General features: G+C 32.9%; 1 protein-coding gene across 1 annotated transcript in view; it reads right to left on the bottom strand.

Moving 5' to 3' along the window:
- Positions 1-792: 792 nt before the first annotated feature.
- The window catches only part of LOC123548475 (uncharacterized), a 36,716-nt gene continuing 12,001 nt past the window's right edge, over positions 793-25,507 (bottom strand). Inside the window, exons 2-4 of the mRNA XM_045335777.2 lie at positions 9,295-9,380; positions 2,509-2,692; positions 793-1,922 (exon numbers count right to left, since the gene is read on the bottom strand). Coding sequence (XP_045191712.2) covers positions 1,660-1,922; positions 2,509-2,692; positions 9,295-9,380 — 533 coding nt within the window. The 3' untranslated portion in view covers positions 793-1,659. The remainder of the gene's footprint in view (positions 1,923-2,508; positions 2,693-9,294; positions 9,381-25,507) is intronic.

Here is a 25,507-nt window from a genome sequence, read left to right as displayed (position 1 = left end):
TCTGCCTTTGCGACTAGTGTAGATCACATCCGTTCGCCATTCTGTCAGTATCTTTTTGTAAGCATAGATTTCAACAATTAATGGTACTACTAAAGGAAAATATAAACCAGTCAATGTGATCATACATATTTCGATTTAGGGCTATTCGTAAAAACTTTGAGACAATCACTAATGTAGTAAACTTTTGAAAAATATCTGTACATATTACGCCTAACCAACCAACACCTCTCTAAAATGACAGATAACTTTGACAGGACCAAGTTTCAGTTGTGACTATCGTCATAATGAAGTGAATTTATCAGCAAATTGTTCATTCTACTATAGAATATTTCAAATATTGGTTCCCGGTGACAGGTGTTTGAATTTTGCAGAAATGTTACATTGCTTAAAGACGTTGCAGCGAATAAGTTCCAACGGGACTATTGGGTTTCAAATTTTTCACATACATAGTTCAACGTTTGCGTGCATCCATATTAAATTTTATAACATGTGTCAAGCAGTTAACAAGATATTTTTGCTACGCAAAGAAATGTCAACTGCAAAGTGATAAGTTGATTCATGTTACTTCTAATAAGCCGCTTTTCTTGGTAAGTAAAATCTGATATATTAGACGATCATATTGTTTTCATTAAAAAGGATAGAAAAGATAAATACCGTTTTCATCCAGACATACCAACTGATCAAAATCCACAGTGATACATGTGTGAAGTATGTTAGTCATAATGACCCTTCTTAAGCCGGCAAAAGTTTAACTTTATGTTATTGTTGCCTGTCTGAATAAATACTGTAAAACAGTATCTTCGGTTATATGTAGTACTAATATTTTATTTACGAAAAACAAAATATAACAATATCTCATGAATATCATACTCAAGTCTGCTAGAGATATATATTTCAAGCTTTTGTTCATTTTAAAAAGACGTATCTATTTTACACGACTAACAGCAAATTCATTTCTAGTTCTTTTTCATTTATAATTTAATCCTATTTATTACAAGGACCAAATACATTCTAAAATCAATCTATCACGTGCATATATCATGTTCTTTGTCCAGAACAATTAAGCCTTAAAGGCATGCGTACTGACATATTGTTTAACAAAAGAGATATCAAAAGTCACCGCAGCCAGCAAAGTAAATTTGTCCAAGTCTTGCATTTTATAGAAACTCAATTTCAACACAGGATTTTATTCAGATGGCATCTGATAAACTGTTTGCACGAATTAGTAATAACTATCTTTCTGTATAACTTTCGTTTTTAACCTGTCACTTGTTATGTAATAAATCTACTAAAATTCTTATATCTTCTAACAGTACAAAGACTCATTTTAAAGTAACTGCCTTTGTTTCTGTGATATTTACAATATATTCCCAAACACACACGCACTCTATGAACGTATATACACATGTCATAACTGAAGAAAATCCTAGCAGTTGTGAAATAAATTCACATTTTAAGCTTTATGCACATAGTAATTGCCGAAAATACTTGTTTACGGTTTAGGTATTTTTCACCTTCAGGAATGTACACTATGGAATACTCTAGTTTGTACGGATGTAAAGTATGTACCATTAGAAAATTATATTTTGAGGAATGTCCGTTTAAATATTTAACAGTCATTGAAAACTTGATTGTTTACACGGCTGTTATTGCCACTACTTATTCTACATACAAATTTTCTGTTTTCTTGTCTTTACCACTGTGTCCCAGAAACACTTTTTCCAGAAACCGTTTAGTTCTCTTGAATGACCTCTTTCTCTCTTTCGCTTTGGGAGTTTTACTCTCAAGTTCCTCACTGTCAGCTTCAGATTTCAGTTTTATTTGTTTATGTATACCTACAAGTAGTTCATCCACATGATGATTAAGTGCTGCAGAAAGTTCAATATATTTACAACCGTATGCATCCGCAGCAGACCGTCCTTCTGAAAAAGAATAAAAAACACACGTTTATAGAAAAATGAGTTCTATAATGCTAAACAACATTTTTTGTTTATTTAAATTAATATCAGTTTGTCTGTGATGAAAGCTTGAAGCTTATTGTGTTCAAATTTTTAATTGTTCTTGCTGTAATTTTGATGACTACCCGATTTTTTCTTCGAAACAATAATCGTATTAAATGTTAGTATTTCTCAGTGTAATAGAAATTTAAGATATATTGCGCGGACAGTTTTCTATTTGCATCCTATCATGGGTGACTTTTTAATCTTGTGGATATCAATTTTAACAATTAAAAAAATAAACATTACAGATTAAACAAAAATGGGAAAATATTAACACTTTGTACGTAATCTGACCTTCAGACGTTGAACAGTTTAGATTTTGCAAACAGAAAGCTATCTGAATTAATCAAACAATATGAAAAGCATATCTGACATATTACCTTTACCTACATACCCTAATGATTCTATGATCTGGATCACTTTTTTAGTCTTATTGTCTTGAGGTTAGTATACATTACATATAACTTGGTCCAACATCTTAGCAGCAATTATTACTTATCAAACCTACCTTCCTGACTAATGGTCCTCCTACGAACCAGGTCGGATTTGTTACCAACAAGGATTATAGCTTTATTTGAGCCTACTTCGTCCCGTATTTGCTTCAGCAGATCTATTGCAATCTCGAATGTAGCTCTCTCTGTGATGCAGTAAACAACGACAAAACCGTCAATTTGAAAACTTTCCTCTTGGTCCTGTAAAACAAATGAAAAACTAAAACACACGGCGTAATCAAATGCAGTTTTGAATCAATTGTTCGTTTTAAATGTTCTTTACCCTAAACTAAGAGATATAATTTTATATCAGTCCTGCAGGAAAAACATATTAGTTTATATTAAGTTATCGGGTATACAATCAGTATTTGAAATGATTATAATAAACAGATTGTGAAATCTTTATTAGGTCATTTATTTAATATATCAATTAACAGGTACAAAAAAGAGGCAATAATCATTAGCACATATTGAATGACTTGCCAGTCAATTGTCAAAACTGTTTCCCGAGGTCCGTAGAACCGAGGGCCAATAGTTTTGACCAATAACAGACTAGCAAGTTATGTCTACACAGTTTAATGGATAAATGCGAATACGAATATTTTTTCATATCCTTAATTCGATTTAATGATTTCCTAAAATCATTTAGAATTTAATTTAATATCATTTAATGTTATCGGATATCTAAAAATGGATTTATTGATATCCTTAATTCGATTTACGAATATCAATAATACATAGTTTTTTTACGTAAAAAGAGCATTTAAGAAATGATTTAATATAACAGCAAAATAGTGTTTTAAAGCTATATATTCACGATTTGCGGTTATACGTCGAGTGTAGTAATTTTAAGAGGGCGTAGCTCGAGTGAATTATTTCGTATGATGTATACACGCCGCAGTGTATAAATAGTGTTGTAACCCGATTTTGCTATACTTTATTTCGATTCTTATTCATCTTTTATTGCAAAATTTAGACCAAATGTGATAGAACTGTTTCTTCGTGGGTGTATATTTCCAAATGGTAGGTCGTCAAGCGCCTATGTTTATACACTCCGCCTGGATCGGAAATAGTATTAATGGTAATACGTCTTGCGGAATAATTCAGTTAGAGCGCAAATGATGGCGAATTATTCTGCACAGTAAATTACCACCTCATTGTGTAAATTAACAGTGTGCTATATAACATTTCGTTTTAGTCGTGTTCTTAAGTAAAATTTTTGATCAAATTTGAAAGCGAAATTTCTCGATGCGTACATGGCGCTAAATGTCACATCGACGTGACGACAATATACTACTGCTGTGATGATTTAAGCATTGCCTAGTCATATTAAAATGTATTATTTTTACACTCAAAAGCGAATTTAAGATATTTTAAATTCACCTTATGACATCCTGTAATCAGTCCAGTGATATTACAAAGATATCACTTAAGGAGGTGGGTTACCTTAATATTTGTATGTATGCATGCCAAACCGGAAGCTAACGTGACGATTTACGACGAGGTTTACGACATACTAAATGTGTTTGTATATACATTCTTCCAGAAAAAAAATCACGAACCTGTCTCCGATCTGATGCTTAATGGTTTAATAATGCAGAAGTTATGAGTAAATTGCCGCAGAAACGCTTCAAAACATTGTTGCCTTAAAATAACGTCACTGACGTCATGGCGTTAAGTGTCAGTTACCGCGCAAAATTAACAGCTTGTATTTTAAAAATGCGTAATTCTGTGCATTGACTTTATTTGAACTCTTTTAAACAGCCATTGTTTGCTGAAATATTTTATGAGTCTTTCGCTCTGAATAATGGTCAGTATTTTGCTTCTTTTATGTAGTTATATTGAAATGTTATGCGGAATGTAAGAAAATGGATGATGGTAACTGATGTTAGTGGGAATATAGTTGGGTGAAAAGTTGAAATTTTCTAAAAATTGTTGGACTTTTCAGGTTTGAGAGTTCCAATGCACGTAAAATATTAACAACCGGTTTACTAAGATTGTTCTGTCATTTTCATCATATATTGTATAGAAGATTATTGTAATAGAAGTTTTGAAGTTTTTAATTCCTATTGAAACATGATCATTAATTTATTGTCATGGTGTTTGTTACCCTCAGACTGTTATTTTATTTATTTAATTATGGCAATTTCTTGATACGGTGTTGGCAAACAGGAGTTTCATTCAAAGAAAATAGTTGCTTACTTTTCAGTCTATTACAAACAGTTCTTGCTATACGTCAAAATGAAAGAAATTATTGTCTCTAATATCAAAGGTCCTTTTAAAGTTTTGATAATTTTATTCAAAATGAACTTTCAAGTGCAATAAACTAGGAGAATTGCTGGTGAAGTAGACAAAATATTCATCTGTGATAAAAGGTAACGCTCAAATTGCTAAACTCTGCCAATATGATATTATAATGTTTTAACTAAAGTGGTACTCGTTCGTTACAAAGGCTTTGTAACAAACTGCATGTTACATGTTTCATAAATGTTTTAACCGCGCATTTAAACAATTCTTAGCAATTTGGTAGTAATTTCATACTCCAGTAAAGAGTTGCATAGGTAAAACTACTAGCGCCTTTTTAAACCAGACATAGTTACTACTTTTAATTACTACTGCTCCAAAATGAAGCTATGCAATGTATTTAATATCGTATATTCAGTGCCTGCCATTATTGTATGTAATTCATCTGTAAGGAGAGGAATTATTTTAGTTAATTCTATCGTCCCAATACTTTTCCTATTGTGTATATATTTGTCAGTTGTCATGCATTAATGTACATTACGAAATAAATATGTTTAAGCCAAACAATTCTTAAGATTACATTATTACAATAAATATATCGGGTTGTTAATTTTGTCATATGCAATTACTTTTCTTTTGCTTTAAAAAAAGGAATGTCCTCATGGTCCACATAAATTAATATTATATATTAATTATATTTATAATAAAAGAAAGAAGCGCTCTTAAAATATTAAGGAAGTCTATATAGACACTTAAAACAATAATACAAATGTATTTCTCGATCGTTTTATTTACCGAGTATCAAAACAGCTCTTAGTTTTAGTATTCGGATCATAAGAAATGAACATACTGGGTAATTATAATAGGGTTGAAATATCAGACACATACGTTTGTTCATTACAAGAAATTTCAGGAAAAAAAGAGCCTCCATGCTGTTCACTTTTTTTCTTCAAACTGATTTTCTAACGATTAATGTCTGTAAACACAATCCTCACATTATGTATTACATGGCTTATTTAAGCTATAATTATATGTGATCTTTCTATGCATTCTTCACGTTGTTGCGTGTTCGAATCGCTGGGTGCTATAAAATATCCTCATCTTTATATCTTTAAGAATAAACGATTGATATTCCAGTTATGTTACTTGTATATCAGCAGACAATTTCATTTCATGACCTCTCATTAACTTCCTTGTATGCCTTTGTATCGGTGCAAAGTTTGAATTTCACAGATAGAAAACCAGAAACAGAGTTTATTTAATCACAGTATCTTTACCAAGGACAGAGGAAAATGCGAATTCTTTATTATTTCATTAGCTTAACGGTACGGTGTTTTCACTGGATTAGTCTGGTTACTGAATTTTGAGAACGAGTCAAATTATCAGACACAACTTATTTACTTTTCACTTGATAACATAATGTGTTGTCCTTTAATCTGGCAATTTCCTTCCAGATGTAACATTTACCTCCAGTTTAGTCTTATGTACTTTACAATCTATAGAAACTGATACGAGGCAAAAACATTTCTAGTAACACTGTTAAATTAAATGCAATAGTTATTTATCAAAAGTAGTATGTTGTTTAAGAAGTCTGATATGTCCTTTGCACAGGAATTCAACTAAGTAGATCAAAAATGTCTAAAAATCTCTTATTTTGTATTCATTAAGTTTTAGGATCTGATATTTAACTTTAATTTAAGAACATAATCTGTGGAATATGTAATAATGTTTATTGCACAAAGCTTAAACTTGTACCTGTTTCCTTAACTTTATTTGCTTTATAGCTTTGGGTATTGTTTAATCACCCCTTGGATATGGTGCCTGCTTTTTAATTTTGTCTTTTGGCAATTCCTGTGATATGCAGGCTCCATAACCTCAGATCCCCTTTCTAAATTCTAGTTTGTTTAGTTTTGCTCATTGTTTTCTCGTTTAGGGCAAACCCATTATTTTAACTGGGACCATACGCCGCTTTTCATGGAATTACACACTAGTGTAGCATTGAAGGTTCCATGTGCACCGCCGTATGAACACATCTGCGGATGTCTCTAAATTGCTTTTTGTACTTTTAGCATGTGTAAATGTTGAGTTTTGCTCAACCCGGGGCTAAAGGGCGTGGACGGTAGCATGCATTTCCACTACCGTCCATGAACGGGCTCAATCAAACCGAGCCTGCAACATTTTCGTTTTTGTTGTGTTGAGCGACCTGTGGAGTTTCCACTTTTTCTATTTTATATACTTGTCAGTGTACTTCAGGCGGTCCGACATTTGTGCTCATTGTACTTGTTTCTATTTGCCATAGAGAAGCCTATCTGTTGTTAATTGGACGAGTAGAATGGTTGGACAGATTACACATGCAAAGGTCGGTAAGAGCCGGTTGATCTGATTACTTTTGTGTTCATTATATTTCGTTTTATTCTTTTTTGTTCTTTTTACTTTCACAAGGAGCACCTTCTTAGCATTTTAAATCTGTTAATATGTCTACTTTAGTAATATGTTATTCAATGTCTATTTTTCATATGCGCATGATGTGCTTCCAACTATTTATTATAAGTATTATTTATTAGTACTTTTTCTTATGCTTTCATGAAATTATGTACACGTTTAACCTTTTCATAGATACTAACAGTTTAATCTAAATCTCTTTTTTTTTACTTGCCATATATGTTTTAGACATTCTTAATCACATGTCGGCCTTTGTACCTGCTTAATCTTTGTTAATCTCTGTTTTTTATATGTTTGTCGAAAAAAAGCTCATGAGCTTATGTTGTTATATTGTATCCGACGTAAAGCTTCTTGTATCGTGTATCTTGAACTACTTTGTCTTGAACTTGTACAGGTTAAAAAGATATAGCATGAGTAATTTGTACCATTACGTTTCAGTTTATTCATCTAGAAATCAAAAGTATAACGTTTATAGGGTGAGAGGTGTATTTCTCATTTCATATACACTTATGAACAGACTCAAATCAAGATTTAATTAAATTTGCTCAGTTGCGTTCTACACTTCAGTGAATTGTTATTTTCATATATTTTATTAACCTTCAAAACCGTTTTTTTTTAACTTAATGGTACCCCCGTATTTGGATCGATGCTACGGGCATAACAGGTGTTAAATCAGGGAGTCAGTGGCGCAGTGGTTAGTACGTTGGACTACAACGCCAGCGGTCCGGGATTGATTCCCCGCCGCGGCTGATATCCAGACTAGTGTTCAATGCTGGGTGATTTACCTAAATTGGTACTGTTTCCAGCAGTATCGGCCTAGACTTGATGCTGGTGAGGTGAATATAAAAAATAGAAAAAGTGGAAACTCCACAGGTCGCTCAACACGACAGAAACGAAAATGTTGCATGCTCGGTTTGCTTGCCGTGGACTCGGCTGGAAATAAGTTGTTCAATCCATTCCAGGTAGAGACTTTCGTCGACTATCTACGTTTAACAAAAAAAAAAACGTTGCTTTACCTCTATCTTCTCAATACCTATCGTGAAAACACACAACCCCAGCGCCTTGCTTTGGGGCATTCCATTTATTCAAGGATAGCCTTTTAGATTTGAATGTATTTATTCGCACAGGATGTATATATAATTTACCATTCAAAACAATAAAGCTGTTGTTAAAACAAGCCGCCAGCTTGTTTAAAACTGTTCAAACCTATTTATCTATCACTGTAGAAGAACATCGGACGCATTGGTCCGGTGGATACGCTATCTGACTACGAAACCAGGGCTTGTGAGATCGATGCATCGCTCCTCTTTAATAATTATCATTGCAATAAGAGTCCCGTGATTGTAAATTTACACCTTACACACCAAAGAAGCAATGAAATGTTCACAAACTGTTTTATGCGCCCATATGGGTTACCAGTGGCAACTATAAATAAGATTAAGGTTCTTGACAGGTAACATTAATCTGCACTGTGCATGCTATTACGGCCGTAACGTACAAAAACTAGTTTTATTACAACCGGAGAATGCAGAAATCGCATAAGGAGAATACGTGAACAAACGGAAATTTCCAACTGTCATTACAAGTCCACTACCTTAAACAGAAACACGACAACTGCTGAAGATTGATGTTAAAATATATTTCATGTTTTAAACTGTATGTAATGTCTTATTCAATGTGCCTTACAAAGTGCTGCATTGCATTAACTATTATTCAACTTTTGGCTCTTCAGCCATTGCTATGATGTGATATTCACCGGAAAATGTCAATATTTATTGCTTTCTTCCGGTGAATATCATATCATATCCAATGGCTCGAGAGTCATTTTTTTATTATATGGGTTCAGGTTTATGAATAAGCAACAAATATTTGTTGCAATGTATTAAATATATGAAAGTAACAATAACTATGTGAAAACTTTAAAATTTAAATGAAGACACTTAAAATTCCTGGAATCATTTTGTATACAGTTTCTTACCGCTGAAATAAACTGTAGTTGATTGTAACAGGAGCATTTTGGCCAGTGATCATTGGCAAGGGTAAAACCTGTAGCTGATTTTTCCCACCGTTCATATTGTAATTAGAGCTACATGTATACTTATAATAATGTAATTTACCTGAAAATCTTCTGATTGTACAAATTCTAGCGTTGACTCTTCGCCATCTACTTGCAATGTTACAGTCCTCTCACCTTCTGATTGAGCTGAAAATATAGATATCATGATTATTTTAGTAATTTTCAAAAACATGAAAGGTAAGTTTGTTTTCCAATACAGGTACGATCGACAACTTACGATACTGTATTGTACACAAGCTAGCGTTTGGTTCATGTCACGACGAAACCAAACACTTTGTGATCCCTTTAAGCGGTATGACTGTAAATAGAAAAAAAGGACAAACATCGAGAAGGGGAATTCACGTACCAAAACTAAGCCTCCAGTGAAGCAATCCTATAACAGTGTAGTTATGCGTGTATAATATGTGATCATCATGTACATAAACATGCACAGACAATGCAAACTATAAAAAACAAAAACGAGAACGAAACAACTGAACGAAGTAATACAATGGCACATCGCCTTAGAAAGGGTAGGCCTTAAAAGACATGGGAGCTTAAACCGGTTTATGGTGCACACGTAACCTGACTATAAATCCCACCATGTTTAAAAGACACTGGACTGTCTAATCAAAATTATCATGGTAACAGCTCAACAACTGCCAATCACGAAGCCCTCTTCCGCTTGTATCTTCAGATATCTTAAGTGTCAATATGTTGAAAAAGTTTGAATTCAACCCTGTTTGGCGAAATGAAAGAAAATCCGTACTTGGACAATTCAAGTTAACAAATTCTTAAATTTATTATTGTGTAGACGATAGCACGACATAAAGTCTCCTACCAGATACGTAGAATTTGCTTGCAAATGTTTCACAAGATTCTTTTCTACGTGAAAGTCAAAGGAAATATATCAGACGTTTGCGGTTTTGCTAGGATTACAACAAGCAGGCGTAGATCAGAATATTACGAAAAAATATGATCTGTGTGCATTTCGTCGCCTAAATGGAACGAAGCTCTATTTACAATTTTTTTGCTGCCTCCCATCCCCGCCAACCGACCGCACCCACACCAAAAAAAATCTTTTGATAGCAGTCTTTCCGTTAGTCCGTCGCTATTTGCGTCGTGCATATTTAAAACAGATATCAAATGTCATAGGATTTCATTTACTTTGCATCAGCGCAATCTCCATAGTAAAAGCAGCGCAAGCTCCATAATAAAAGGAAAAATATTTATTGACGTAATAAATCCGTTAAATGATAAGTCGTTTACGTTCTGTATCAATTTACTAAAGCAAAACAGGAGAAGCAAGGATAATGGATAAGCTTCATTTACATATGGATACCTGAAATATTACAATGATCGGTTGCAGTGTAAATCAAATCCTTCTTACTTCCTGCAATAGAGTCGTATTTTTGAAAGAAATTTGAGATTCGAGATAGATTTTTAGCTTGAATGGACGTTGGATAAATTAAATATAAGGTTCATGTGGTTAACAGAATAATATAGGTCTTCTGAAACCAAGTGTTTGAACAAATCTCGGATGGGATTTTCTAATCTTTAAAATACTAGATATTATTAGATAGATTCACAACATTCTTACAAAACTGCTTTTAAACGTGATATATTATACAAGTGCATTTTGTTATTTTGATACTCCTTTAATTGTACACTTTTTAAAATTTTCTCCATATTTTACTCATCAATATTAACAGACATATTCTGAAAATATTTCATTGTTTAGATAGTGATACAATTCTGGTGATGTTGGTGAAACCATGTATAAAACAACATATTAAAAATCTCGCTATTGAATGCTATTCCCACACTGCTTTTATTAAAAGAATCAATTAACGAATGGGAAATTGTTAATGAAGACAAACTGTTATTTGATCATTTATGTTCATGTAAATGAGGTAGTCCTTGTTAGCTAATTAAGATTTTTTCGTGTGCTTAACTTTAACTATATTTGTGAGAAGACTAGGAAGTTTGTGAAAATAAAATCTGTAAGAAGATCCTTCGAAAACTTAGAATGCAACCCAGCAAATTAATAGCAGACTCTGTCTGTTTGAAACTGTTCATGAGAGGTAGTGCAAAGTGGACTCTATGAAGACAACTTTTCATACTTCTTATTAGATATTTTTCTATTTATTTATTTGGGTTTTATGGCGCACTAACACAGTATAGGTTATATGGCGGCAAACAGGACTACAAAGTTTGGTTTCACATCTCATTTACATCGAAATAAAATCATGAGGTATGGAATCAAAATTTGCATACCTGCTGGAATCACAGAGTTACAGCAAAACCAAGTGTTAAGACCCTATTAGTCGCCTCTTACGATAATTTTCTATGACCAGTTGAACTAAACAAATTAATGATTCTAAGGATAAAACATTATTTACATGCTCATGTGCATCCTAAATAGTGATGCAGATTCATAATGTTTTCGTATTTCTACAACTGGTTTCTACGAATGTATTAAAAATCTGTAAGAAGATCCCTTGGAAGCGAAGAACGCAACAAAAGAATAAAATAAATCGATTCTCAATTTGAAAAATTATGTCTATGAGATGATATGAAATATGTAACTTAAAGACACCTCATGCTCCCAACACCATTTTACTTGAAACTCCATTACAAGACAATTGGTTAGTAGGAACCTAAATTATAAAAACGCTTACTAAAACTCGTAGCATTTTTTGAACTTTGTGATGAATTTTAATACTTTGATTCAGTTAAACCAAAATAATGTTTAACACCACCCAGTGGTTATACAAGAAACAAGGGATTACACTTTTTGCTTAGTGTATAGACCTATTTAAAGGCTTATATGACAGTACTGCAGTAGTATGGATTTTCTTCCAAAGATTGACATTATTTATGATCAAACAGCATGTAAAAAGTAAAATTTACAAGGACTTCCAATAAATATGATTATCTTGTGAGATTTCTGACTTACAAAAACGAAAATAAAATTTCTTAACTTGGCGCCGCTGGTTCTGGTTCTGTAATCTACACTGCAGAGCATGTAGGCATAGACGCACCGAGAAAGAAATGGAATGAAATTACTAATCCTGTATTTGGAGGATCATCTATATAGCCTTACAGTATTTGTACAATCAATGTGATCAATGACTATCACAGTGTTTGGGGAAATAATATTTTAACAATTCACTGTTGCACCGAGTCTTATTGCACAAGCATTTTGTGACGCTATTTTCTTTTTGCTTTAAATGAATCATTTGCTTTCGGCTTAACTTGTCTCTTTCCACGAAATTATAGGTAAAAGAACATCAACTGTAAATGAACAATATTACAATATTAAACAACATGACTATGAAAAATGCCATCTTATTAAGAAATATTTAGTATTCATTACTACACTGTCAATGCTGTAAATAGCACATATTTGTACATTTCGTTTTAAAAAGTCTGAAGAAACGGGCCTTAAGCAATAACTGTTATCATTAACTTGTAAATGATATCTAATGACACAGATGTGACATTTGGAGACTTTCAGACCAATCAATATGTCAGACCATTACGGATAAACTCTTACCATAATTGTTTAATGTTGACGCTGGTAACAAAATACATTCTTGTGTTGTGGATTAAGGCCAAGCATGTAACAAAACAAATCGCCCAATAGGTCTGTGAAATGCATTACAATCTCGTTTTAAGACTCAGCAAGTACGACAGTTCAAAACAAGCTTTGTTCCGACTACATTGGCTTCCTATCAAAGCTAGAATTGAATTTAAGATTTTAACTGTTCAATCGGCCAAGCTATATCTTACTTGATTGAATTATTATTGGAACAACCACCAAGGCGTAGTTTAAGGTCGTCAGACTCTGTTACAGGTTGTTACGAGGTACCATTTAACAAACGTAAAAGATTAGGTGATAGAAGTTTTCAAACTGTAGGACCGAAACTATGGAACAAACTACCAGTAGACACGAGAAATTCTAATTCAGTATCTAGACACTTTTAAGAAAAAGCTCAAAACACTGTTTTTAGAAGCTTTGAATCATTTCTCTGTTGGTGGACTAAATAAGGTAGAAACGCCGAGTATACTCTACTATGTAGTGTGATCGACGTATGCTTTATTCGCAATGTTGTAATTTGCACTAGTCTGTATAATTATTTTGTCAAATATGTCGTCTTTCATTGTTTGATACCATTATGTATATATTTTATCATAAATTTTTCAATTTAAAGTACAACGCTAGCGAATATACTATGTGTAAAATTAGGCGTTTCATCAAATAAAGATTTTTCAGTTTCAGTCGTTTAGTTCAAAATGTTTGGTCCTCTTCCATTCTTACCGCGACTTCCAACTAGTCTTCTCAAGTACCCCAGTATTTATCTTTCCTTCATCTACTTTGCACAAAACTGGACAGACAATCCAGACTCCCTTTAATTCAAAAAGAGCGATACTAAAAATAGAATAATTACTATTCTGTTTTAAGCTCAGACTCATGTGAGCTATCAGAAATGATGAATGTCCGTCGTCCGTCCGTCCGTTCACATTTAGTTTGTTTACACTCTAGCATCCGCAATTTTAAAGCAATCTTAATCAAACCTGATCACAATGTTTTTGGGCACAAGACCTGAGACGAGTTCGATTATGGGTTAGATCGAATCAGAATACATGTCCAGAGTTATGTGACCTTGATTGATAAAATTTGTTATATTTCACTTTGTTTACACTCTAGCATCTTCATTTCTTCACTAATCCTAATTATATTTAAAAAGAATGTGTATGAGCTCAAAATCTTGGAAGAGTTCGATTATGTGCAAAATCTGGCTGTTAGGACCAGAGTTATGTGCCCTTGATTTACGAAAAATACTATATTTTACGTTGTTTACTCTCTAGCACCTTCATTTCTTCACCAATCCAAAACATATTTACATAGTATATGTATTGCCATAAGATCTTGGATGAGTTCAATTTGAACAAATCAGACAAGTTAGACCAGAGTTATGGGCCCTTGATTTTGCAAAAATCCCTATATTTTACATTGTTTACACCATAACACCTTCATTCCTTCAGCAATTCAAATCATATTTATAAAGAATGTGTATGAGCATAAGATCTCAAATGAGTTCGATCGTGAGTGAAATCTGACCATTAGGACTAGAGTTACTCGCCCTTGATTTTACAGAAATTGCTATATTTTCTCTTGTTTACACTCATGCAACTTCATTTTTTACCAAACCAAATAATATTTAGACGGAATGTGTATAATTCAAAGATCATGGACTAGATTCAAGAGCTAAATCAGTTTAGTAGGACTAGAGTTATGTGCCCTTGATTTACAAAAATTGCTATATTTCACATTGTTTTACAATTTTCTTTCTTCACCAGTCCTAATCATGTGTATGTGATTGATTTGAAAGTTCAGTTATATGTCTTCAGGTGGTCTCATATCATCAAGGTAGATAACTCTGGACTGATTTTATTTAAAATTACCTCCCTTTGTCTTTAATTAAAATGAACATATTTTGGTAACTACTTACATGATTGGTTCCGAATTTCATTTATGTGATCAAGTGGACCCAGACGATTAGGGTAGACAACTCCAGAATGAATTTTTGACAAATAACCTCCCTTTATTTTAATTTGAATGGAAAGAAAAATATTGTTAACATTCTAGAGACCACAATTTAAGTTCGAAACTCATGATAATTGGTCAGAATGTTTGTCTTGATAAAATCTAGGCCAAGATGGATTATGGGTCATCTGGGATCAACAACTAGGTCACCTGGTCAAATAAAAGAAAACCTGTGTATGTGCAATATGGGCTGCATTTTTACTTGATATTCATGAAATTTGATCAGAATAATTTTCATGATAAAATATAAGTCAAATTTGAATCTGGGTTGTCTGGGGTCAAATCAAATCAAAGAAAAAGTTTGTTTACACTCTAGAGGCCATATTTTTGCTCCAATCTTCCTGAAACTTTATCAGAATGTTTATTCTCATAAAATCTTGGATGAGTTGTAATCTAGGTCATGTGGGGTCAAAAACTAGGCCACTAGGTCAAATCAAAGAAAACGCTTGTTTACACTCAAGAGGCCACATTTTTTGGTCCAATTGTTAATGAAAATTGGTTTGAATATTTATCTCCATGAAATCACTAGGTCAAACATGTTTACACTGTTATGGTGTGTTACTCAGGTGAGCGATCTAGGGCCATCATGGCCCTCTTGTTTTAACAACAGCCTTTAGCGTCATATCAGAAATCAGAAAAATATCTTATACGTCTCTTAGTTTAAGAGTTAGGACGTTGACGATGTATGCAATTTAAGAAGAAGGACAATGGTTATGTGTACAAGTAACTTAACATTGAATAGAACAGTTTACTTTATCTGCCTTTTGTGCATAGCTTTTAAAGAGTGAAATGTGTTTAAATGTTTTTTGTGTTTATTTCTTTGCAGTTACCGTTACAAATGTCTTCCTTAAAACAACTGGTAAAAAGTAGATATTGTCAAACGTTTCTGTATGCTCTTAAACATCAGCATAAAGAAAAAGGTCTTTCTTTCAAAATATTATTTAACTGAACATGAACTGGCAACGTTTCTTTAAAAAGCAACAGTAAACTTGATTAAGGCATGCATAAGAAATGGAGTTAGGCGTGTTAATAGTCCGTGATATATGGTGTATTATAACATTTCTTCTCAATATTAAGTCACATCAAGATATTTATTCTTCGAAACGAAACTTCTTTTCTGTTTAGTGAGCTTGTTTACACCTGCATCTTCTCAAGTATATCTTGGCAACATTAAACTGACTTTTTTTCACCAATTTATCATGCTGACATATGTTTCTTTTGCAACGCAAAGTAACAGTTGCCTTAGATTTTTATATCTGTACCTAAGTAGAGAAGCTATAAAACGTATTCGATAAACAGATAATTGTTTATAAAACCACTGTATATGCAGGAAGGAATTGAAGTCTTATAATAATACGTAGGACAAAACATAAACGTTGTCATGCTAATAACTTCGTTTGCGTTAACGGGTCATATAATGACTATTTAATGTGTACTGTACAACATAATAAAAGACCTTTCATTGGTTTAGACAGTCGAAAATCCCTAAAAGAAAAATAAATACGCACACAGTAACTTCTTTTTGAGGTAAAATTTTGCCGCTCAGTGCTGTCTATAAATCATGTCCATTTGGTCAATGTAGAAAACTAAGCACACGATTTCATTTGTTGAATAATAAATTTTAACTTAAGTGTTGTCTAATTTGTGGTATACATAATTATACAAAAGGCAGCAATAATGAAAAACAAAGAAAAAAAACATGTTCAAGCGAATGATATCCGTGCGACCAATTTGGTTAAATGACTTAACTCTTTTATTATTACCCACAAGTGTTCGGAACAATCTTGCGATCTTTTTTTAAATCCTTGTTTTCTGTTTTGTTGATTCATGATCTTTGAACTCCTGCGTGGTCCATACTGTATATTAAACATTTGATGGTGTTTGAGCATGCATATTTGTAAATAGCCTTTATATCAGCCAATATATCACGTCAAACTAAAAAATACTTGTTCTCACTTACAAATATGCTTTTTTCTGATTAGACGTCATTCTTTTGTTCTATTTCGTTGATATTATTTCAGCTTATGTTCTATGTATTACACGGAGATGACAACTTATTAAATAAAATATCACTACAATAATATTCAGTTGGCAAGTATTATCATCGTACAGAACAAAAATGCTCCTTCGTTGTTATAAAGAACTGGGGAAAGTTTTGAAATATTAATATCAGTTGCAAACAACACATTTGTTTGAGCAAATTTATCTTATTTTGTTACTGCTTTTATTCACAGTATAACAATCAATTCCCCTCTGTGCGGTCATCATTCACTTAGTTTAGAAAATGAATAAGCATAAAATTTAGCTTCAGCTTACTTCAACAGTTTTATTCTTGTCTACGTTTAAGGAGGTAGGTTACCTTGTTACCAGGGTAAATTCAAATTAGTTTAACCGCAGCAATTTTTTTGTATTTCGTGTAATTTAATGTTTTGTCTGCTACAATTGCAATTTCTTTTATCTCTGGCCCATCAAGTACAATTTTATACAGATTTGAAGAACATGACTCTCTAAAGGTATTTATATAGACAGAAGAAGGAAAATACGTATATTTAACAGTTTTGAGTGCATTTTGGTTTCATTGTTGTAGAAGTCTGCATAATTAATAATTTTACTAGTATGCGCGTTAGCTTTCTAATATAAGCTTAAAATATATATGTCGTGGGGCTCGTGTTTCCATGGTAACACATTTTCTCTCATTTTTAAACAACTATGTATGAAAACGTGTTTTTCGACGGTTTTAGTGCCATTCTGTCAATGACCAACATGGAATATTTGGGTAATATTATTAGCAAAATACAAAACACTTCACATGGTACCCTATTTTTCTTAAAGTTTAAAGTAACCATGACAACAGAGATGTATAAAATAGCTTATATCTTGCCTTTTCTCATAATTTCTTGTAAAAAATATTACATAAGATAATCTTTCTTGTTAATGTAGCTTTAAAACATTTTAGTTCTAACGTAAGTAATATTTTCGTGTTATTTGCATTTACTTAAACAAATTTCACAGCTTAAAATACTTACAGCTGTACTCCTCGTCTGACATTTTTTATGGAAAAATCGTTCTGCATGCTGCTATTATTATTATGGATATTTTTGAAATGAAAATAAAAAGCCGAAGCTGTGTTCCTTAAATAGACCAGTGTTAACGCTTTTGAATTTTACATTTAGATATATAGGTCACGGGTTTCGTTTCCATGAAAACATCAATTCAATTCAATAAACCACAATTTTCTAGTGAAATTTGAACATTTTAGAGCTTATAGTTTTAATATATAAGTAACAAACTATCAACGGAAACTGAAAAATGGGTATTACAAATCAAACTGCCCAATTTTTATTTTAAAATGGCCGTATTAAGTAACCTTTCACCCAGCTATAGTCCCAATAACATTGGTTACCATCATCCATTTTCTTACATTCCGCATAACATTTCAATTTAACTATATACAAGAAGCAAAATACTGATTATTATTCAGAGCGAAAGATACAAAAAAAATATTTCAGTAAATAATGGCTGTTTAAAAATAGTTCAAATAAAGAAAATACACAGAATTACGTACTTTAAAAATAAACGTCATGACGTCAATGACGTCATTTTAAAGCAGCAATGTTTTGAAGCGTTTCTGTGGCAATTTATTAATTATTTCTGCATAATTAAACAATTAAGCATCAGATCGGAGACAGGTACAGGTTTTCTTTTCTGACGAATGGATATACAAACACATTTAGTTTGTCGTAAACGCTGTCGTAAATCGTCACGTTAGCTTCCGGTTGGGCATGCGCACATACAAATATGAAGGTAACCTACCTCCTTAAGTCAAAATTGAAAATAATGCAGTTAATGAAATTTCAAATACAATGATGATCATTAAAATGACGCCACAACTGATGTCAAGCAATCGATATGAATAAAAACGTGAAAACTGAAAGAAATTGACGTTTGATGTTCAAATTCCATATTAACTTACGGAGTTCAAAAGTGTATGTTATAAGGACTTTGCAAAACGGAGACAGCATTGTATATTTCATCTTTTGATTTACTAGTAACTTGACAGTGCAGCTTTCACTTTATTATATAGGTAATCATATTGTTGTAACAAAACATTAGCCTGTAGTAACGAGACAACAAATATCTAGTTAATAAGCAGTTTCGGTCGATTTTCAACAATACTTTCTTAATTGTAATCATACTGAATATTCTCTTGGGCTATACCACAATCGATGAACTTTAAATTACAAAGGACATGTTGCAGATTTCACTCCTGCATAAATGAGTTGGCAAAAATATCAATTAAGTTAATTGACATTAGAGTAATTACAAAATTTTTTAAATTAAAAGCGATCCAAAGTACACATAATGTTTTGGATAAAGCAAATATATTTTTATCTCCGTGCGTGACAGAAGTTCAACATTATATATCTATGAAGAAGCCATTCACCTGACTTGTGGGAGGTCTTCATGCTGTGCTGACAATCTATAAATATGTTAGCCTAAGGATTTGCCTCTCTAACCGGTTGATGAAAGGGTCAACCTTTTTTCCCTCTTATCAAATACACAAAATCATTATTAGGAGTATGTTATATACTGAACAAAACAGTTGACCCGCCATTTACTATTTTGTGAATATCGCAAAAAATTACACTTGCATTCGGACCAACATAACGTAAATAATGTGTCAAACTTTTAAAAATATCGAGTTACGTAAATATTCCATTTTACTATCACATCCCATTTTAAGATTCACAAACTACACATGAAAGTTCTGCTTATAGAAAACGAGTATCGGTAATAACAGTACAGAGGTGAAAACTTCACTAGAAAATGGTTAAATATCACACATATAACAAAAATTATTTTCAACAGGGTATCACAACGACATTATTTTGTCTTTGTTGCCATATTCTTCCCTCACAACGTTGACCGCTTCTTTATAAATTTTATATCTTTAGTGTATCTTTGTAATTTTTCACAAATGCGCTGAAGTCATAAAATGAGTAAATTTCTATGTTTTGAAATTTCATTAGCGACATAATGTATAATTTTTTGTGATATTGGCAAATCAACAAATGGCGGGTTAATCGTTTTGTTCAGTATAGTTATGTGTTTTCATACCGAGCGAATCCGTTTTTCTGCGATATATCCTTTGCATTACATTGATTATGTAGCTTTCAACAATCTTATGACTACCTTATTATTAAAAGAATAAAACAAAAATCAAAGATATCATTGTCGACAGAACTAGTTATGCAATGATTGATAGACTTTATCCTAATACTAGATCAAGAAGTTTTAATTTGCACTTCAGAATAGTGAATAACTCTGGAAAATCTACACCATTGTAAATAACTCACTTTCACAAAAATGAGTTCTTGCGATGTTTCTTCTATCTTAGATATTAACTTAAAGAGAACTATGTTGTACACAATTGCTGTAAGTACTCCGATCATGAGAAATATATACAGGAAATTTGTTTATTTGAGTTTGATATCGACATATATCGTCGTCGGTAAGGAAACTATTCAATAATTGACGCTTTGTGGTATTAAAACGACGTCTCTTTGGTAATGAAACAAATGATCAACGATCCATTAGCTAAAAAGCGATTAAGTTTACGGCAGATTTACAGCCATCAATATGTATGTTATATCTGATGAACGAGGAGATGTAAGTACCGGCTATTTTGTTTTATTGGTTTTTACGTCATACAGACACAATATAGGTCAAATGGCGACGTAAACTATTTTATTGAAGACCTCAGGTGCACATATGGGCTTTTTTAAATTTTAATACAAGAAGACGCAGTTTTTAATCATCTAATTTTTCTTTGATTATTTTCACCTTCTTTCTCAAGGCTCTTGAATGATCTTGCTCTCCCTTTTCCTGCTGAACCTGGCAGACCTGTTTCTTCCAATTAGTGCCTTCTAGCTAGTGCGTAATCAGGCTCTATTGCTGCGCTAATTTAGGAAGTAACGATTCGTTTGGAGACATATTCATCTGGCGATGCTGATGTTATCCTTTTTAAACTGTTGTCTTGTGTTGTGCATCTACTTATTGATAAATGCATTGAATATTATCCAAGTCTACGTGCATGTCCAATTGATATCATACACAAACGGAATTTCATCCCCGTTAGTGGTCATCGATTCGACACGGCATAAAACGTGAGAACTGCCAGACAGATTAGAGAGAATAATGTAACACAATATTATTTCGTAAGTGCATCGTTTACGGCAGTCAAATCAATTTATTGATACAGGAATCGATACAGGATCCGCACTGTTTAGTCATCATTAGTACAATCTTCCGAAACATTCATATGCAACAAAATTATTCGTGTAGATATATCTGTTATTATTATAAAATTTAAAAATCTTAATGATCCTAATGCAGAACAAATATTAATAATTGTAGTGTAATTTATTTTGTTGTTGTACGTTCTGTTTTAAATTCTAATACGCTTGTCTCTGCTAAAACACTCTTACGATAGAATGACGTCACGTTAATGTGCGGTGACGGCAAAGTTTTTGTTGCGACCAAGAAAGAGCGCTTCTATATTCCATCTACTGTTTTAGATTAAGGGCATATTAGAATCGAAATTAATTTTATTGTTGTACGTTCTGTTTTAAAATAATATACCAGTTCAACATCAGTTTTCAACAACTAAACTATGTACTCATTTTGAACAAACTTTTTTAATCGAATGCAATTGTTGTCGAAACGTTTGATATAAACAACATTGATTTCCTGCGTTTTATATGAAAAACAACACCAATTTCTATCAATATTAATCCAACTGAGACTCCGAATAAAACAACAAGAGGGCCAAGATGGCCCTAGGCCGCACACCTGAGAAACACAACATAACAGTGTAAACATGTTTGGCCTAGTGATTTCATGGAAACAAATATTCTAGTCAATTTTCATTAAGATTGGACCACAAATATGTAAACAAGTATTTTCTTCCATTTGACCTAGTGACCTAGTTTTTAAGCCAAGATGACCTACATTCGAATTTGACCTAGATTTGATCAAGGCAATCATTCTGACCAAATTTCAGAAACCTCAATTCAAAAATACAGCCTCTATCACAAAACATTTTTATTTGATTTGTCCTAGCGACCTAGTTTTTGATCTCAGATAATCCATATTCAAACTTGACCTTGAATGCATGAAGACTATCATTCTGACCAAATTTCATGAAAATCAATTGAAAAATACAGTCTCTATCGCATACACAATGTTATTTCTTTGATTTGACCTAGTGACCTAGTTTTTGACCACAGATGAGACATATTCTAACTTGACCTTAGATTTCATTAAGGCAATCATTCTGACTATTTTTTATGAATACCCAGTGTAAAATGCAGCCCCTATTGCGTACACAAGGTTTTTCTTTAATTTGACCGGGTGAACTAGTTTTGAACCTAGGTGACCCATATTCAAACTCGACCTAGACTTCATCAAGTCAAACATTCTGATCAAATTTTATGAAGATCCGATATAAATTGCAGTCCCTATTGCATACACAATGTGTTTTTATTTGACCTAGTGACCTTGCTTTTGACTCCAGATAAACCATATTTGAACTTGACCTAGACTTTATCAAGGTAATCATTCTGACCAAAATTCATGAAGATCAATTGAAAAAAACAGCCTCTACCGCAAACACAAGTTTTTTGTTTGATTTGACCAAGTGACCTCGTTTTTGATCCCAGATGACCCATTTTCGATCTTGGCCTAGATTTCATCAAGGTAATAATTCTGACAAAATGTCATGAAGATCAGTTGAAAAGTACAGCCTCTATCGCATACACAAGGTTTTTCTTTGATTTGACATAGTGACATAGATTTTTGCCCAAGATGACCCATATTCGAACTTTACTTAGATTTTATCAAGGCAATCATTCTGACTAAAATTCATGAAGATCAATTGAAAAAAACAGTCTCTATCGCATACACATAGAGGATATTTGTTTGTTTGTAGTGTGATATCGAAATATATCTTCACCGATAAGGGAGACAATTGAATATTTTCACGAAGGCGGAGCCTGAGTGAAAATATCAGAATTGTCTCCCTTATCGGTGAAGATATATTTCGATATCACACTGCAAACAAACCAATTTTCTTTTTATTGTATGCTAATTGGTGCAGATCAACGAATTTTCTGTTTATTACATGCCTACATGTTCAAATAAGACCAATACTTTATGATGATATTAGGATTTATTTAGGTTACCGTGTTACATATGACGCATCCGCTAAATTACCATGGACACTCAGGCACATTGATATTGAATATTGGTGATTAGGGCCGTGAAATCAACACGACGCCATTTTGTTTTTGAAAAAAAAAACTGCATTTAAAATATTTTTTTAAAAAATGCACAATCCGCGGCCAACAGACAGTAGTTACGTAAGCATATTTAAAACTTTTCGGTCAATGCCGTCAGGTCGTTAAATAACCGGAAGCTTGCTTTATTTACAAACGCTGAAGGTCAGATTAAAAAACAACCCGAAAAATGTAAACAACTGGGGAATATCCGAAATTCCTTGGAAAATCAAGCTGCAGAATTAAATATCATCATGGATTTAATGGAAGTCTTGGTCTAGGAGCTGTATAGCATAACGAATGGCCTCACAATAGGATGGAATTTGGAACACAACTGGCTGGGTGGGGAATAATTTCGACGAAAATGCTGGCATATTACGTAAGGTTGAGTTGGTGTCTTGTGATAATAAACTGAGACAACAACCAAATAAATGTGCTGTCGCCAGTAAAATCTACTATACGATAGTGAGGAACCGATGAAAAGTGGAGGAAAGACGTATCTATACAGCTACATAACATCAAGGCCAGGCCAAGCAACCAACATTGAAGGTAACATTTCTAGAGCATTATTATTTCTTTTGCAAATTTTATTATAGCTAGCTTGTCCTATATAGGATTGTCTAGCTGTACATGTCTCCTGTATGGCTTGAATGTTAGGATTATAATAGGATACCAGCAATTATAAAGGCAACAAGGGGAGTTAATTAAAGAATATATTTCAAGGGAGATAATTTTATCTGAAAAAAAAAGAAGTTCGACACTGTGAGTGATATAGAGAAATATCTCACTGATATTTTTCAGTATTTCACCAGTAAGCATAAAATAAAGGGTTTTTCTTTGACTTGACCTAGTGATATAGTTATTGACCCCAGATAACCCATTTTCGAACCTGGCCTAGATTTCATCAAGGTTATCATTCTGACCAAAATTCATGAAGAACAGTTGAAAATGCAGCCTCTATCGCATACAAATTTTTTTTCTTTGACTTGACCTGGTGACCTAGTTTTTGACCCCAGATAACCCATTTTCAAACTTGACCTAGATTTCATCAAGGTTATTATTCTGACCAAAATTCCTGAAGATCAATTGAAGAAAAACAGCCTCTATCGCATACACAAGATTTTTCTTTGATTTGACCTAGTGACCTAGTTTTTCACCCCAGATGATCCATTTCCGAATTTGCCCTAGATTTCATCAAGGTAATTATTCTGATTAAAAATCATGAAGATCAATTGAAAAATACAGCCTCTATCGCATTCACAAGGCTTTTGTTTGATTTGACTTAGTGACCTAGGTTTTCACCCCAGATGACCCTTTTTCAAACTTGGCCTAGATTTCATCAAGTTAATCATCCTGACCAAATTTCAAGAAGGTCAGTTGGAAAATACAGCCTCTATCGCATACACAAGCTAAATGTTGACAGACGACAGATGACAGACAGACAGACAGACAGACGACAGACCGCCGGACATTGAGCGATCACAAAAACTCACATAAGCATTGGTCAGGTAAGCTAAAAACCACCGAGATCATATTCTGACGAAGTAGCCATTTCAAACGCATTTATTCCAATATTAAGTCAACCTCTATACACAGCTGGATTCCAATTCAAACTGAAGTGATAACTAAATGCAACAAACTTATTGACAAACGACTTTGTAAACTGCAAAACTTTACTTCAGCGGCAATAGATACTAAACGTAACCCATATGTAAGCTTTTGTCGGAAACAAACACACTGCTTTGACAAGTTAATGCCATTAAAGACACTAGCACTTAGCATTTAGTTATTTGATGTTTATTAGTCCCCTACGGTAGAACACCGGAGGGGACTATAGGAATGCCCTCTATCCGTCCGTCCGTCCGTCAAATCTATATACTGCGATAACTAAAAAAATATTCAAGCTAGGATCATAAAGCTTGGTATGTGAATAGAAGAAAAATATGTAGATATGCACGTACATGACTTGTGCTTATAGGTAAAAGGTCAAGGTTACTATTGAAGGTCAGGTAAAATTGTTTCTGCTCAATAACTTTTATATGCATTGATGGATTATCGTAGTGCTACACACAAACGTTCCCCATGATAAGACAATGTGTCAACGCATTATCTAGTTCAGAAAAATCGTATGTAATAATAAAGTGTTTTACAAACTGAATCTTTAGATATATTTAATGACAGATAAATAACATCACTAGATTCATTTTTAGATTAAGCTAATATATCTTCAACATCCAAATATACTGAAAACAAGGTATTTTTTAAAAATATAAAAAGGAAATACTGAAAGTTTGATTTGCAATGAAAAACGAAATATTAATCCC

Source organism: Mercenaria mercenaria, chromosome 6, assembly GCF_021730395.1.
Source record: "Mercenaria mercenaria strain notata chromosome 6, MADL_Memer_1, whole genome shotgun sequence".
NCBI classification, from domain to species: domain Eukaryota; kingdom Metazoa; phylum Mollusca; class Bivalvia; order Venerida; family Veneridae; genus Mercenaria; species Mercenaria mercenaria.
The sequence above is the reverse complement of the archived record's forward strand: the minus strand, read 5'-3'. Positions and strand labels throughout refer to the sequence as shown.